The sequence below is a fragment of the Palaemon carinicauda genome, chromosome 38 (genome assembly GCF_036898095.1).
Source record: "Palaemon carinicauda isolate YSFRI2023 chromosome 38, ASM3689809v2, whole genome shotgun sequence".
Lineage (NCBI taxonomy): Eukaryota > Metazoa > Arthropoda > Malacostraca > Decapoda > Palaemonidae > Palaemon > Palaemon carinicauda.
The window spans coordinates 50,777,759-50,792,593 of NC_090762.1; the positions used below are offsets into that span (position 1 = coordinate 50,777,759).

General features: G+C 44.7%; 1 protein-coding gene across 1 annotated transcript in view; it reads right to left on the reverse strand.

Annotated features, from left to right (window-relative positions):
• Positions 1-10,960, reverse strand: part of LOC137630191 (AH receptor-interacting protein) — a 64,391-nt gene extending 53,431 nt beyond the window's left edge. Inside the window, exon 1 of the mRNA XM_068361636.1 lies at positions 10,701-10,960. Coding sequence (XP_068217737.1) covers positions 10,701-10,775 — 75 coding nt within the window. The 5' untranslated portion in view covers positions 10,776-10,960. The remainder of the gene's footprint in view (positions 1-10,700) is intronic.
• Positions 10,961-14,835: the final 3,875 nt, after the last annotated feature.

Here is a 14,835-nt window from a genome sequence, read left to right on the forward strand (position 1 = left end):
CCACGGTTAATTTTTCAATGGGTAAAAACATGGCGTTATAGGTCAATTAAAGTCACATCTTCAATGAGCTAGGACACAGTATCCTAGGCCTTAATGCTTGGCCTATGGTAACCTATATAGTTTTACACAATATTCGTAAACTGACTTTCACCAACATAATTGAATATAACACTATTTAGAACCCCATTACCTAATTCAGCAGTTAAGGATAATTCATATACCTAGTTTTGTAGAAATGCCAATTTCATTGCTTTTGTTTTGGTTGCCATAACAGAAGTCCCTCAGGAGTTCTTAAAATTCCCGAATGTTAGTTATCCTATCCAAATTTTGATTTCCCATTTCCTGTATGACAGTATTAGTTCTGGTACCCATTAGTAATCCAATTATAATTTTTTCTGTCATGCGACTTTCTCTTGGGCAATCTTCTACCTACACAGTACCTATACAAGCTCCACCCCATTAAATAAAGTTCCTCCCCCCCCCCGCCCAGGTCACACATTTGGAAGTAATTTCTTGAATCTGTATTTAAGAAAGATGTACATATTAACAGCATCCAAAACAAGTGAACATTTTCCTTTTTTATAGGAAATGAAAAGTTAATGTTGTATTTACAGGTATTTTGAACAGTTTTTAAGTAATCAAACATAGGAAATATGACAAATTCGGAGATAATTTGTATTTTTCCTAACCATACAAACCTTAGTTATTTACATAGGGGTTTACTTTCGGCGTAGCTGAAATGACGAGCCATTAGAATTTTAACTAGTTAGCAGGGGGGTAGGGGAGTGGTAGCTAGCTACCCCTCCCCCTTCACACACCGGTGAACTGCTTCACTTCACTTAGAGGTAAGACTTGCCTTGGGGGACAGGGCTGGCGGACAAATATGTGTAAATAGCTAAGGTTTGTATGGTTAGGAAAAATACAAATTATCTCTGAATTTGTCATTTGTTCCGTAACCGAAATACAAACCACGCTATTTACATAGGGTGACTTACCCTTAGGTAGGGTGGAAAGTCCCCAGACTTACTGGCTTTGGCTTACCCGGGGACTCAGAATCCGAGTGAGCAGCACTCAAGAAAAAGAGTCCCTGCACCTCGCAAGTTTTTGCTACACAAGAAACGTGCGGCCTACATAAGCTTGTGTGTGGAGGGAAGAAGTGTGACTTGTCCTAGGAAGTCGACCTGAAGTCCTTTAGCTGGAATTCTAGGCTAGGACGTTCCCAATACCACCTCGTCAAGGTATGGGGGACGCGACAGTATTAACTCAATACTAGGAACACAAGGAAGCATGGTTTACCTGCAGAGGTTTGAGGTCAGCTATGCAGAGAACCCAGGATGCTGCTTTCCCCAAGAGAGGGGAGGATGAAGAAAGAAGTAAGGGCCAGACATACTTCTTTCATTAATGCACTCTAAAACCGGGTAACAATGCCCTCAACCTTCTGTCCAATAAGGAGCCTGAGGTTAGACCAGCTGTTGTGTAGCCACCACAGGGCCAATAGACGTATCGAGGCTCCAGTGGGTCACGTCCTGCAGGTAGTGGGCTGTGAAGGTCCTTAGACGCTTCCAGACTCCAGCTTGTAGCACCTGCGTCACAGGGTAGTTTCTCTTGAAGGCCAGGGACGTTGCGATGTCTCTGACATCGTGTGCCCTAAGGCGACGTGACGGAGGAGGATCTGGATTCAGGGCGTGATGGATGACCCTTTGAGTCCAGACTGAAAAGGCATTCTTGATGACCCTCCTCTCCGTCCTCCCTGTGCTCCCAAACAGGGCTTGCACGCGAGGACGAACTGCAGCTGTTCTTTAAGATAACCCTTTCGACTCCTTACTGGGCCTAGTAGGAGAAGGTCTGGGTCATCTGTTACAGAACGGAGACTCGAAATTCTGAAGGAGTCGACTGAAGGTCCGGGACTCCCAGATTTGAGTCTAGTAACCAACTCAGGGACGAACCTGAACATTACCTCCACCTATCCTCTTGAGTGGGCGACGCTGTACGAGAGACCATGACGTTCGCTGACACGCTTGGCCGAGGCCAGAGCGAGCAGGAGCACCGTCTTCCAAGACCGGTGACGATCAGAAGCCTGGCGTAATGGTTCGCAAGGAGATCTCTTAAGAGCCCTAAGAGCCCGAACTATGTTCCATGGAGAAGGTCTCACTTCCGACTGGGGCAGGTAAGTTCGTAGTTACGTATGAACTAAGAAAGATCCAGCGAGAAGGAAATGTCTATTCCTTTCAGCCTGAAGGCCAGGCTAAAGGCTGAGTGATAGGCTTCCACCGCCGAGAGCGAAAGGAGCGTCTCCTCCCGCTGATAGACAATGACTCCGCTATTGCTGGAATAGTGGCATCAAGGGGAGAGGTACCTCTCCCACAACACCAACCACAGAAGATTCTCCACTTCGCCTGGTAGACCCCTGCGGATGACTTTCGCAGGTGTCGAGACATCCACTCCGCAACTTGTTGCGGAACGCCTCTCTCTGTGAGGGGATGCTGGATGGTCTCCAGACGTGAAGCCGAAGTGATGCTACGGCTTGTGGTAGATGTCGCAGTGTGGTTGTTTGAGTAGCTCGTGTCGTGGGGGAAGCTCTCTCAGGAGTTCCGTCAGGAGATGCAGAAGTTCCAGGAACCACTCTGCATGATGCCGCAGCGGAGCTATCAGAGTCATCGACAGGTTGACCGATAGTCTGGTCTTGTTGAGCCCCCTTCTCAACAGACAGAACGGTGGGAAGATGTAGTTCGTCGATGTTGTCCCACCGTGTAGAAAGGCATCTTGCCAGAGTGCCTTGGGGTCTGGGACTAGGAGTAGTACAGCGGCAGCTTGAAAATCAAGACTGTCACAAACAGGTTCATAAGGTCAGGACCTGTTGGCTACCAAGGGGGGCCCAAGACCACTCGGTACTCTCTATCTGTGAAGTCCTGCTCAGACTGTCGGAGAGCACATTCCTTGTCCGGAATGAAACGAGCCGATAGGGTATGAGTGGACTTCGGTTCATCTCAGTATCTCCACTGTAAGATGAGAAAGTTGATATGAAAAGGTACCTCCCTGCTTGCTGAAACAAAAGGCACTACCGTGGAGTTGTCGTCCACGGAGTGACTCGCCAGGGTCTGTTGGAAGTGTTGAGGGGCCAGACTACAGCCTTCATTCCTAGCAGATTGATGTGGAGGTACCCTTCTGGTTCTGACCATAGGCCTGATTCAGAACGTGGACACCCCCCTAGTTTTGACGAGTCCGAGAACAGCATCAAATGAGGGGAAAGGGCGAGAAGATCCATTCCCCTGCAAAGGTTTCCATAGGTTAACTATCACTACAGGTCCATTCGTTCTACAGGTCCCAAAGGGACCAGAATGTCCGGGGAATCGTTGTCTTGATTCCACCGGGACTTGGGCCGCTGACGCAGGGATCTCATCCTGAGGCGGCCGTTGGAACTAGATTGGCCAAGGAGGAAAGGTGACCTAGGAGGCGTAACCAAGATTGGGCTGGAAGTTCTCCTCGTTTGAGGAAAGGTTCTGCGATTTTCCTAAGCCTTGCTATCCTGCCATCTGATGGGAAGGCTTTGAGATTGGAGTCTAATATCATGCCTAGATATCCCAGTAGTTGAGATGGGAGCAGAGAAGACTTCCTGAGAATTGCCATGATCCCTAGATCTTGGCAAAGACCCAGAAGCTTGTCTCGGTGTTGAGGAAGGGTCGATTCCGAGATTGCCTGGGATAGCCAGTCATCCAGAAAGCGAAGGAGACGGATGCCGCTCCTGTGTGGCCATGAAGATAACAGGGTGAACATTCTGGAGGACACCTGCGGTGCTGCGGGGAGATCGAAACACCGTACCTTGAACTGGTATATCTGCTGTCTAGGCTGAATTTCAAGTACTTCCTGGAAGACGGATGGATTGGGATCTGGAAGTACCCGGTTTCAGCTCCAGTGTGCACATAAAGAGTTGTGGTCACACTACAAGCCTGATTGGCTCTGCTGTTCCACGCTGAACGAAGTTTGTTCGACAAACTTGATCAGGGCTGAGAGGTCGAGACAGGTCTCCAGACTTCAGACGCTTTCTTACAAGAAAGAGTTGACTGAAGAAGCCGTGGGGGGGAGCCGTCGATGACCTTTTGGAGAGCCTCCTCTAGAGCATGGTCTCGATTCCTGCCCGAAGGGCTAGCCCCTTTGCTGATCCCATGGCATAGGAGCTCAGCGACACTGGATTTGCTGTCAGCGGAGGTAGAGATGTAAAGAACGGGACGCGATATCCTTGGCTGATCACAGAGATCGTGCAGGAATCGGCCCCGAGTTGCTGCCACCTGAGTTCGCAACCTTGGGCATCCCCCCACTGGGGACCATGCAGGGGGGTTGACAATCCTAGTGTTTGCGGTCTCGGCCGCTCCCTCAGGATTATTGCCTCCCCAGAACGACTCCCCGCCCTTCTGTCTCTGACAGGAGGGGGCTGCTGTTTAGACACCTTGTCTTAGCTGCCGGGGCTGATTCCGATGTCCTAGGCTGACGAGGCTGTTGTTGTTGAGGCGCTGGAGGTTTGTAGGGTCTGGATGCAAGCGCCTATGGAGGAGCGAACCGTGATTCGCTTTCTCCACCTCTTAGCAATACTACGCAGTACTCTAGAAGTTTTATTCCAGCTGTTACCAAGTTGTGGAATGATCTTCCTAATCGTGTTGTTGAATCAGTAGAACTTCAAAAGTTCAAAGTTGGAGCAAATGCTTTTTTGTTGACCAGACGAACATGAGTCTTTTTATAGTTTATATATGACATTTTTGTTGTTGACGTTGTTAATAGTTTATATATGATATATCTCTTTTGACATTACTTTTTTTAGAATGACTTATTGTTAATTTGTTCTCTTCAGTTATTTATTTCCTTATTTCCTTTCCTCACTGGGCTATTTTTCCCTATTGGAGCCCCTGGGCTTATAGCATCTTGCTTTTCCAATTAGGGTTGTAGCTTGGATAGTAATAATAATAATAATAATAATAATAATAGCTGTCCGTTCCCTGTCCTTGGGCTCAAAACAAGGTCTTTCCAAGAGTGGAAGAGTGTCTGAGCTTGCCGACATCCATGGTTGGGACTTCCGAGAGGAACCTCTTGGTCACTGCATCTCAATGCTTCAACATCGAGTTGCCCACAAGTTCGAAACTTGGTGAGCCGGGAAACAAGGTGCTCGTGCCCGAGAGGAGGAAAGTTTCCATGACCTTCCTGGAGCTCTCCTTGGACAAATTCTCGGATCGCAACAGGATGCCCAGAGATCCAAGCCAGACAACCAGCCACGAAGTGGCCCGCATGGCACACTTTGCGGCTTTCTTCTGGCTTAAGATCTCCGAAGACGAGAATGTCACCTGCCGGGCGGAGAACTTCTCGGGCGGAGAACTTCTCGGGAGAAGAACTCCCTGGGAAGACCCTTCCACGGAATGGTGGAGAGGAAGGGCTAAAACCAGGTTCCCCCATGATCTCGAAGTACCTCCTCTGCTGACGGCTGACAGACGCAGTGTCAGCGACTCCCGCTAGGGGAAAGGGAATCGAACGATCCTGGAGTAGAGGATGGGGCCTGCCTGAAAGGAAGAAGAAGAATGTTGCCCAGACCTCTCTGAAGATCCTTCCTGCTCTTGTATGTGCCATGCTCTGCGTTTACAGGGAGAGATCGTGAACTGGAAGTACGCACCCCAGAAGACTCGCCAGGTTGTCCGTGTTGCGATAACCCGACGGGAATAGTGGTCGAAATCACCCTGGCGCTCGCGCGATGGCAAATTGTTGGTTCGCGAGCTGGTGAACGTGGGCAAGCCCGCGCGCAGGCATGCAGGCGCGTGGGTGCGCAGGCATGCAGGCGCGTGGGTGCGCAGGCATGAGGCGCGTGGGTGCGCAGGCGAAAGTGCACGTGGGCGCGCAGGTGAGGGCGAGCGCAGTTGAAAGGACGAGCGCTGGAGGTTGGGGGACCAATGGCGTGTAGGCGAGCGATGGCGCGTTGGCGAGCGATGGCGCGTAGGGGGGCGAAGGCGCGATGGCGCGTTGGCGAGCGATGGCGCGTTGGCGAGCGATGGCGCGTTGGCGAGCGATGGCGCGTTGGCGAGCGATGGCGCGTTGGCGAGCGATGGCGCGTTGGCGAGCGATGGCGCGTTGGCGAGCGATGGCGCGTTGGCGAGCGGTGGCTCGTAGCGACCGCTCGCTTACACGAGAGTTAACGCGTGGGCGCGTAGGAAACCTACGACGATTGAAGCGTTGACGTTGAAAACGCTTGCGCGCAGGCGACGAATCGCGCGGGCGCGTAAGGAGAGCCCAGGGATGCCTGTGAGCGCCTGTGCGCTAACTTAGGTATCTCCTGGGCGGTGCAGTGAAGTGGAAGCGCTGCGAGTCCAGAAGAACCTGTGAGCGCCTGTGCACTAGCGTAGGAACTTCTTGAACTGCGTGACGAGGCAGGAACCAGGAGATCGTAGGAGCGTAGTTGCGTGGCCAGGAGAAATACGCGGCCAGACGTATGAGAGATCGTCAGCGAAGGAATAACTCCTTGCCTGCGCCCAGATCCGAAGATCATGGGCGAACGATGGCGCGTATGCGCACATCAGGAAGGGGGCGCAGATGCGCGCTGGCGAGCAGGTGCACGTGGAGTTCAGTGAAGAAAAACCTCCCTTCTTGTGCCCAGATCCGGAGATCATGGGCGCGAGGGCGAACGTTGGCGCGCAATGCGCACATCAGGAAAGGGTGATCAGATGTGCGCCGGCGAGCAGGCGATCGTGGGCGTTCAGGAGACTGTAGGCGCGCATGGCGCGTAGCCGCACAGAAGGTCTCAGAAGAGTTAGCGATCAGGAGTTGATTCAGCAGAAGTCTGGTCCACAGCAGGAGACTTGCGCCCAGATCCGGGGTTCGTGGGCGAACGTTGGCGCGAGGGCGAACGTTGGCGCGCATTGCGCACATCAGGAACATTTGCGAACTACTGCGCGCGAACGCGCAGTAGAACGAGGTTGCACAGGTAAAAGAACCTGGCACCAAAGGGCTTACTCACATGTGAGATAAGCCCTTAGCCCCGAAGGGACCGGTGCTCGTTTGGAAAACGGGGTGGAGGCACCCACAGCGCTACTGCGACCAGGAACGGAGAAGGAAGACAAGAAGATCTGGCAGGAGTCGAAGATCGCGAATGAACTGCTGACAGGTCTAGAGAAGTAGCTGCAACTGTCTGTTCTCGTCGAGGAGGATCCTCTGCGGCTGAAGATGAAGACGACCACGGACAGGAGCACCATCATCAGTCCTCGGAAGAGGAGTCTCTGTTAGTGAACTCCCCCGAGGGAGAGAGACACTCGCAGGAGAGACCGTTGGACTCAGCTGCCCCCTCGAAAATGTTCGGAGGGGAGAACTGAGCCTTCAGCAACAACAGCAGGGGAGTCCTCCAAAGAGGAGTCTCTATGAGTGTCCTCTCTCGCGAACGAGAGAGATGAACACTTCGTAGAAGAGACAGGAAGAACTGATGAAGGCGCCCCTTAGGGCCGTTGGATCAGCAAGCTGACCATAAAGAGCAAGCCTCCGAAGAGGAGCTCCTGCAGTTGCTCAGCTCCTTGAGCGTAGCTGCAAGTGCGACCGCTCAGCACCAAGAGCATAATCGCACGAACTCCATGGTCCGGCCTTGCTACCGCTCAGCCCCTTGAGCATGGTTACAACCAAGAGCATAACTGCCCGAGGACCAGAAAAAAAAAATAAAGATAAGAGAAGAAACCCCCCTGAAGGGGAAAAAACTCATACAGTACCTGGGAAGGGAACCTCCCTCGGAAGGGAAGTACCCACCCAAGGAGGCGAACCTCCTGAGCATTCTATATGAACTAAGGAGCTGACAGTTGTCACGGGAGAACTTCTAGGAGAAGGGAACACGCCCATGACGAAGTCGTAGAGGAGGCGGCAACGGCAGACTCCCCAGGCCCCAACAGGACAGCTCTGCTTTGTAGGCACAGTAGGCAAACGAAAAACTAGATAGTTAACTGTGAAAATAAAATAATTAGTTAACATTAATTCCCCCGGGGGAACTCCGAAGAGGAACCCCTGCGGTAAAAGAACATAAGAATTACACACAGGAATGCGCCCTCCTCCCCCACTGACACCCACGGGAAGGGGGGGAGGCGGAGAACTGTAACAAAACAGAATTATAACAATTGTAAATATGTAATTCAACTAAGAATGTTACTAATAGTAAGAACGAATGAACCCTGAAGGGAAGCGTTCTACACAGAGGCTGAAAAGTTAACAAATACAATTAGATTTAAATAAAAAATAATTGAGACAAAATAAACGGAGAAGCAACTCAACCCGCAACGGGAAGGAAGATACCGTAAAACGTAGTAGTAATAAAAGGGTGAACGAACTCAAGGAGAGAGAGAGAGACCGTAGTAAAACAAAACTCCCAAGTTCCCCACGCTGATAGACCAAGTTCCCCGTAGGGAAGGAGGAACAGCGGAGAAACATATTAGTAAGAAAAGTTCAGCGATGACGATTCCCCACGGCGCCCGCCAAAGGGAGACCGAAGGACAAAGGGAGAGATCGCGACTCGTGAAAAGTCACCGTAGTGGCCTGAGACCACACGGAGAAGTTTTCATACAATGAGTGGACTTCCTACACACACACACACACAGCACAAACACTGAAAAGGAAACTTACTGAATTTCTATACTCAAATATATACATAAACATAAGAATGTTTACATATATATTAAGTATAAGAAAAGTAAGTAATAAGTAAGACAAAGCATAAATGGCTGCCATGCGAGGACGGGACAGAGACGTCTGTTCATTGTCCGAGCCAAAAGTGAAGTGAAGCAGTTCACCAGTGTGTGAGGGGGGAGGGGTAGCTAGCTACCACTCCCCAACCCCCCTGCTAACTAGCGCGGGGGTAATACACCCTCGTTAAAATTCTAATGGCTCGTCCTTTCAGCTACGCCAAAAGTAAACCCCTATGTAAATAGCGTGGTTTGTATTTCGGTTACGGAACAAAAATGTTTTTCAAATTATATGGATGGGTTAAACTAGGAGACACATCTGAAAAATCCAGTTTCAGGACTGAAGCTGGTTAGTAAACAAACACAGGGTAGAGACTTAGTCCTAGGATAAGCTAAGGACATGGACGTCTAAGGGGTAGGGGGCGGGGTTTCCACAACGGGTTCCACTCTCCAGTAGGTAAGGATACAGCTCCTGTTTGTTTCACTTTTGAAATTAGTTTTTCAGTCATAACTTTTGGAATTTCGAGACCTATAAAATTTGATAAATGTCAATTTCTCCAAACTATCTGCATAAGAACAGTTCAAAGTACCTATAAATACACAAGGAAGACTTATGATTTTCTTCATTAGGAATATTATGCTAAGGTAAATATTCACCCATACTTAAACTACAGGTTTAACATGATCTGTCCCAACCAACTACATAGGCTCCCGAAATACAAATAAATGCACATGTAGTTCATTGGAACAGGTGTAAACTTTCTCATTACTTGTCAAACCAATTTCTAATTATGAGGAAGTTGTTGTTTATCTTGGTCTGAAATATCATATGAAGCTGGTTTTACATTTTAAGAAATTTGAATCAGTTACATCTTCCTGGGAGTGAAGCCAGTTGGGTAGCAAAACCAGACTCGACACTTAGCCTTAGGGTAAGCAAAGGATATGGCAGTCTAAGGGGGGTTGCAGGGGGGTGTAGCCCAAGGTATGTAAATAGGTAAGGATGCAGCTCCCAAGTTAGGTTAGTCGGTGTTCTTGAGTTTGTTTCCCTTTTAAAGTGCGGTTTTCCTGTCATAACTTTTAAATTTTACAGTTGGTCTGTCCAAACGAATAACAAAGGCTCCCTTTCTTCATCAAGAATATTAACCTTCAGAAAATACTTACTGATCACAACTGGATAGTGCAGCTGATGCAAATTTAACCTGCAGGAAAATCATATCCCCATTAGGGTCTCCACTAATTTTATGAATGTAGAGTTATGGAACGTAATATATGTATTTAGAACATGACAGCCTGATATAACACTACGGTAGGTTCAAGAGCCCGTGCATTACTGTAACGATTAAGGCAATAACCTGCTACCCTACCATACTAAATGCAGTTTAATCAAGAAATTTGAGGGGTGTACATAGGATAGCAGTCACCTGTATGTATTATTATGGCTAACTTAGAATACGGTAGTGTAAGGGGGTCGCAGGGGGTCGTTAGCTACCCTGTTAGGTATGTATGTAAGGACACAGATTATAGGTTAGGTTAGAGGGGAAAGTTTAGGTCCATTTTTAGTCAATGCATGAGGAACTGGCCGCTGATATACAAAGGCTCCAAATTAGATAGCGGCCACCTGTATGCATGATGACAGCCGGCCAAGAATACGGCAGTGTAAGAGGGGAGGTCGCAGGGGGAGTCAGCCCCCAGTTAGGTTAGTTCGTGTCCAATTTCTTTGCACGTATTAGGAATTGGCCGCTGATGCACAATGGCTCCTTGAAGTTGATTAAGTTAGTCCATGACTTGAAACCCGACGCGAGATTAACTTGGGTATTATTATTATTATTATTATTATTATTATTATTAGCCAAGCTACCACCCTAGTTGGAAAAGCAAGATGCTATAAGCCCAAAGGCTCCAACAGGGAAAAATAGCCCAGTGAGGAAAGGAAATATTGAAATGAATAAATGATGAGAACAAATTAACAATAATACCAATCATTCTACAAGCAATAATCATTTAGTGAACTCTAACCTTTGTTCCATTGGCATAGTCTGCTGTCCCTTTCCCAGGATACAAAAGGGTCTTATTGATCAGTTTTTCATCCATTCGCTCTGAAAGCCTTCAGGAAACGCTTATTGGCCTATTTCAGTAAGCACCAGCAAAAATATACCTCACTTTACATTGACACTTGGTTAAAGGCCGTAGTCAAATTAGCGATGTATAATCCTAACTTCTTATAACATTAGCCTGTGAAATCCTCACAGTGTTATCTGAAAATTTTGTTCGGAACTCTGAAAAAAAACTTTGGTTTTACCCATAGATAATCTTTCACTTTTTTGTAGGTAACAAAAAATTTAATTAATAAGTAGCTTTACGGTAGAAAACATATAAAACATCAATAACGGCTAAATTTTGGTTCAAATATATAAGTTAACTAGTTCTAACTAGCATATTTAAATTGACAGTATTAAAACGAACACGAAGTTTCGAACATGTCTCCAGAATCCAGAATGTAAATATTGTATATTCTTCTTCTTTAACATGCAAGGTATCACACATCACATTTATGCCGTTAGATGTTACCCTAAAGTTAGGGCAGGTTAACGTCCTTTGAGTACATAAGAATTTGTTTTTCTACGAAGTGTTTATGCTAATGACATTAATAAGTTTTTTATAAATACATTAAAGTTCTTATAAGCACTTGAGTAATTGTTTACAACACCATGCTCTCCATTTACTCCAAAAAAATGCAATCCTGCAGTTCTCATCTTCTTGCACAGTAATTATGTGGTTATTTAAATTCTGGGAAAGCAATAATTAGCAAGATATGTTGAGGAAGGGGGAAGGGGTTATAAAAAGAAATTAGCTCGGTTTCCTGACTAAACAACTTGGAAATGACATGTCAACATAGTCACCCAAACAGAATTCGTGATGCCAGCGTACATAATCAGAAGTTCGTGATGCCAGTGTGCATTTGATATACTATATATTTAAAATGTACTTAATTAAAAATTGATTAATTACTCAAAAGTGTCCATAAAATATGGAATTTACAAATAGTGACACTTTTGAGTAATCACTCAATGTTTAATTTATTTTTAGTATATTTTGAAGATGAGAACTGCAGGATTGCATTATTTTTGAGTAAATGGAGAGCGTGGTGTTGTAAATAATTACTAGCACATGTAAATACTTCGAAAACCTTTGTTAGATCCAAATATTCTTACAGAATGAAAGAACCTTACAATTTTACTTGTGTGAATGAATTAGAAATTATACAGTGAGGATATTCGATCCTACACAATAAAACAAAAGATTTGGTGGCTTCGGACAAAATTAAAACTTAGGATTTTTAAACAGTAAATAAAATATATGGCGATTTAATCATTCAATTCTATGTAACAGTAGGTTGGCCAGGGCACCAGCCACCCGCTGAGAGACCACCGCTAGAAAGTTATGGGGTCGTATGACTGGCCAGAGAGTATTACATTGGATCATTTTCCCTTTGCCTACATACACACACCAAATAGTCTGGCCTATTCTTTACATATTCTCTTCTATCATACACCTGACAACACTGAGATTACCAAACAATTCTTCTTCACCCAAGCGGTTACTTGACTGTAATTGTTCAGTGGCTATTTTCCTCCTATTAAGGGTATAAGAGACTCTTTAGATATGGTAAGCAGCTCTTCTAGGAGGACACTCCAAAATCAAACCATTGTTCTCTAGTCTTGGGTAGTGCCATAGCCTCTGAACAATGGTCTTCCACTGTCTTGGGTTAGAGTTCTCTTGCTTGAGGGTACACTTGTGCACACTATTCTATCTTATTTCTCTACCTCTTTTTTATATATAGGAGATATTTATTTTAATGTTACTGTTTTTAATATTTTATTTTTCCCTGTTTCCTTTCCTCACTGGGCTATTTTCCCTGTTGGAGCCCCTGGCCTTGTAGCATCCTGCTTATCCAACTAGGGTTGTAGCTTAGCTAATAATAATAATAATAATAATAATAATATAGATGACGTATAGTAAATCGAAATGTTTTGCTTGTGGCTTCTTTACTAAGAGGAAAAATAAAATCCTACATGAGTTTGGAAGATGATGAAAAACTTATCAATTAATAAGTATCAACCGGTTATTGAATCTATATATTACCAACGTATGCCAAAGTAAAATCGGGTGTTTAATGAAGGTTAGAAATCTGATTTCTTGATTACAGAAGCAAAACAGTTTATACATGTTCATTATTGGGTTGAAAGGGAATTAAGCTGGACTACATTAAAAGTTAATCTGCGTTAACACATCACGACTCTATTCAATGTCCTTCAAAAATGTGTTATTCTCTAATACAGAAAACATAACATATATTAGATGAAGTAAAGATTCTAAATGTTTGCTTTAATTAGGTAGGTTATGGCCTACTAAATGGGAAAAATATCATATTAAAAAAAATACAATCACACTACAATTCTCATAACATAAAATGCAAACGCAGGCAATACTCGGATAACCTTGGAAAAATTCTATAAGCAATGAACTTGACAAATAATTTGACTTCGATGTGTAGGCCTACACTTCTCAGCTTCATTCAAATGGGCTCACTGAGACTGGCATGAATTTAAACGTTGATTCAAGCAGTAGGAGAAAATCTGGCCACTTCAATTATATTCGTCAAGGAAGAATTGTCAGGAGAAATTGTCTAAAATGAAAATTATCATTCAGGAGATGATAAGAAACGAAAACGTTAATCGTCATAAAATATTTACATATCAACGAAGATGGATCCATTCCCAGTCTTAAATGAAGAACTATATTGGTGATAAAATTGTAAAGATTATAAGTATGGAAAATCTATAAGCAGTTTCATTTCTTTCCAAGGAATCGTTGTAACAAAACGTCACTAACAATCTTTTCTTTCTTTCTTTTTGGCAGACATTAGTTTTCATCGCTGACATTATTTCTTCATAGCCGAATATTAAGAATCTCTCCTATTTCCAAGATAATGTCCCAAGATTTAATCTTGTATTAATGCACTTTTTTTTTTTTTTTTTTTTTTTTTGTGAAACACCCACTCCTCAAATTATTGAACATAGTTTTCCAGTATTGGCGTATATAACGGTTCTAGACGAACTCGTAGACATATTTGGAGAAGGAACAAACATACACCTATTCTAAGGACAAAACATACGTGACCCAATTGATCATACCCGCAGTAGATTCTAAACAAATAAACAAAGATTGGAATATAACGTGGGATGTTTTGCATTGTACTCTTGTCCAAGCTCCAACATCAAACTCAAATCGTATATACACCTAAAAAAAAAAAAAAAAAAAAGTTGATGTATCCCTATGAGATATTTTGCCACCCATTCAGACACTGCAATTTCAATTATATTATAACAGTGTTAATCTAATTAAACAAATGCCCCCCTCTATTTGTGAAATTCCGACACTAAACATTTTTTGTATTCGGTTGCGCCTTTACAAAAAAAAAAGGTAATATTTCAGAGAGAGAGAGAGAGAGAGAGAGAGAGAGAGAGAGAGAGAGAGAGAGAGATAGAGAGAGACTTTTAATACAACCACACTCTAAACGCGAAAATAGTCTCCACGATTTGTGAGGATCTTACTTGGCGACATCACCGTAATTACTATACTCGCATATGCCAGATCGTGACCGAATGACTATGTGGAGTTCCTGCAAAGATACTAAAGAAAACCCAAAGGGCCAAAGATCTTCGACTCGCAGAAATCCCGTACTTTGACATTTTCGCTGTCAAATCTTCATCACGTGATACATATTATTTGAAAAATACATATTCTTGTTTCACTTGATTTAGGGAAAAAGTGTAAAGAAATTGCTTCTGTATTTTATTCATAAAATGAACCTTTTTTTCTTTTTTGCCCATTACTTTTCGATTATGCATCTTGTTCAGGCGTTAAGCATTTTTCAAATACTAGAGCAAGCGTTAATAGCATACACTTATATAAATGTTCCAAATAAAGTCAATTCTATTCATTAAAGCGCTGGGCAGATATAACAGATTATACCGTACCGTACTCGTAACTTAACGGTTATCAACGAAAACCGGGTTCGTATGATTAAAACCTCTTGTAAAACAGGATGAGACTGCGCAAAAGATATCATCACAAAATGAATATTTCA